This window comes from Biomphalaria glabrata, chromosome 11, assembly GCF_947242115.1.
Source record: "Biomphalaria glabrata chromosome 11, xgBioGlab47.1, whole genome shotgun sequence".
NCBI classification, from domain to species: Eukaryota; Metazoa; Mollusca; class Gastropoda; family Planorbidae; genus Biomphalaria; species Biomphalaria glabrata.
In genome coordinates this window covers 14,341,487-14,342,608 of record NC_074721.1, presented here as the reverse complement: position 1 = coordinate 14,342,608, position 1,122 = coordinate 14,341,487, and the positions used below count along the sequence as shown (strand labels likewise).

At 43.3% G+C, this 1,122-nt stretch overlaps 1 protein-coding gene across 1 annotated transcript; it reads right to left on the bottom strand.

Annotated features, from left to right (window-relative positions):
* Positions 1-355: 355 nt before the first annotated feature.
* On the bottom strand, positions 356-883 carry LOC129921736 (putative uncharacterized protein DDB_G0271982). The gene has a single exon (XM_056004328.1). It carries the CDS (start codon positions 881-883, stop codon positions 356-358), a length of 528 nt encoding a protein of 175 aa, XP_055860303.1.
* Between the last annotated feature and the right edge of the window lie 239 nt (positions 884-1,122).

The window sequence follows — 1,122 nt, the reverse complement described above, 5'->3', positions numbered from 1 at the left end:
TAGGGAAACATAAAAGACAACACAACTTGAGTCTTGATTGCGATTTCAACTTCTCTTTCTGTGTCCACAATCAAGTTCCTCTGAACACATATTTCCCTCAAGTGTCACTAACTGATACTGTCCAATGTGATGTGTCATAGGTGACCGCAGACATAGTTCGTTTGCGCTGACACTATAGGTGTGTCTATCTATACTTCATCACATCACGTTCCAGAGGTTACACCGCTTTCCCTCACACGTCAGGACAGATAATTTACCTAATATGACAAATTCATATTTATCAATACTCGTTCTCCCACTATACACCTAACGTTCTTTCGGGCATTTACAAGTGTATTTTATTTCCTCTCTCCACTTACTTGTCCCCGATGTCGTCCTTGTCTTCCGCAAACGGTTGGATTTTCTTTTTCATCCATGCGGCGCTACTATGGCTTTCTATGTTGGCACTATTGTTGCTGTTTCCTTCGGTGGGCACACTTACACCAGCCTCTATCCTCATCTGTTCAACTTGAATTCTCACTTTTCTGTCCGCCTCTTCTTTCTTCTCCCTCTCTACACGTTCCGCCTCTCTAACCTTCTCCCGTTCTACACGGTCTGCCTCTTCTTTTTCTCTGGCTCTCTCAGCTTCTCTGACTCGTTCCCGCTCTCTGCGGTCTGCCTCTTCTTTTTCTTTTTCTCTGGCTCTTTCAGCTTCTCTGACTCGTTCCCGCTCTCTGCGGTCTGTTTCTCTTATCCTCTCCTTCTCTAAGCGTTCTGTTTCTGCCGCCACCATCTGCTGCACATAGGCGGCCAGTTCTTTGCCGCGTAGTTCCAGTTCTGTCTTGGCCTCTTGGATTAGCTTTTTCCTAAACTCTTCTAGGTCGTACCCTGGAGCAGTTGCCATATTACCTTTATGTTACTTTACCTCGCTTTTTATTTAAATTGTCTTACACAAAAGCCTAATAGCTTCTATTACCTATGTTCTATAAATCAAATTATCTTTTGAGCGTATCCTCGCTCCGCGGCTTCCTAATATCTCTTAATTCAAATGAATTAAATTCGTCACTCTACCCTTGGAGTCTAGACTACCAACTCCGACTTATAATAACTTCTGTACTTTCCAAGATACACTTAGTATCCTTG

What these genes read in the sequence shown, in the direction of transcription:
- LOC129921736 (XM_056004328.1), bottom strand. Translation starts at nt 883, where the DNA reads ATGGCAACTGCTCCAGGGTACGACCTAGAAGAGTTTAGGAAAAAGCTA.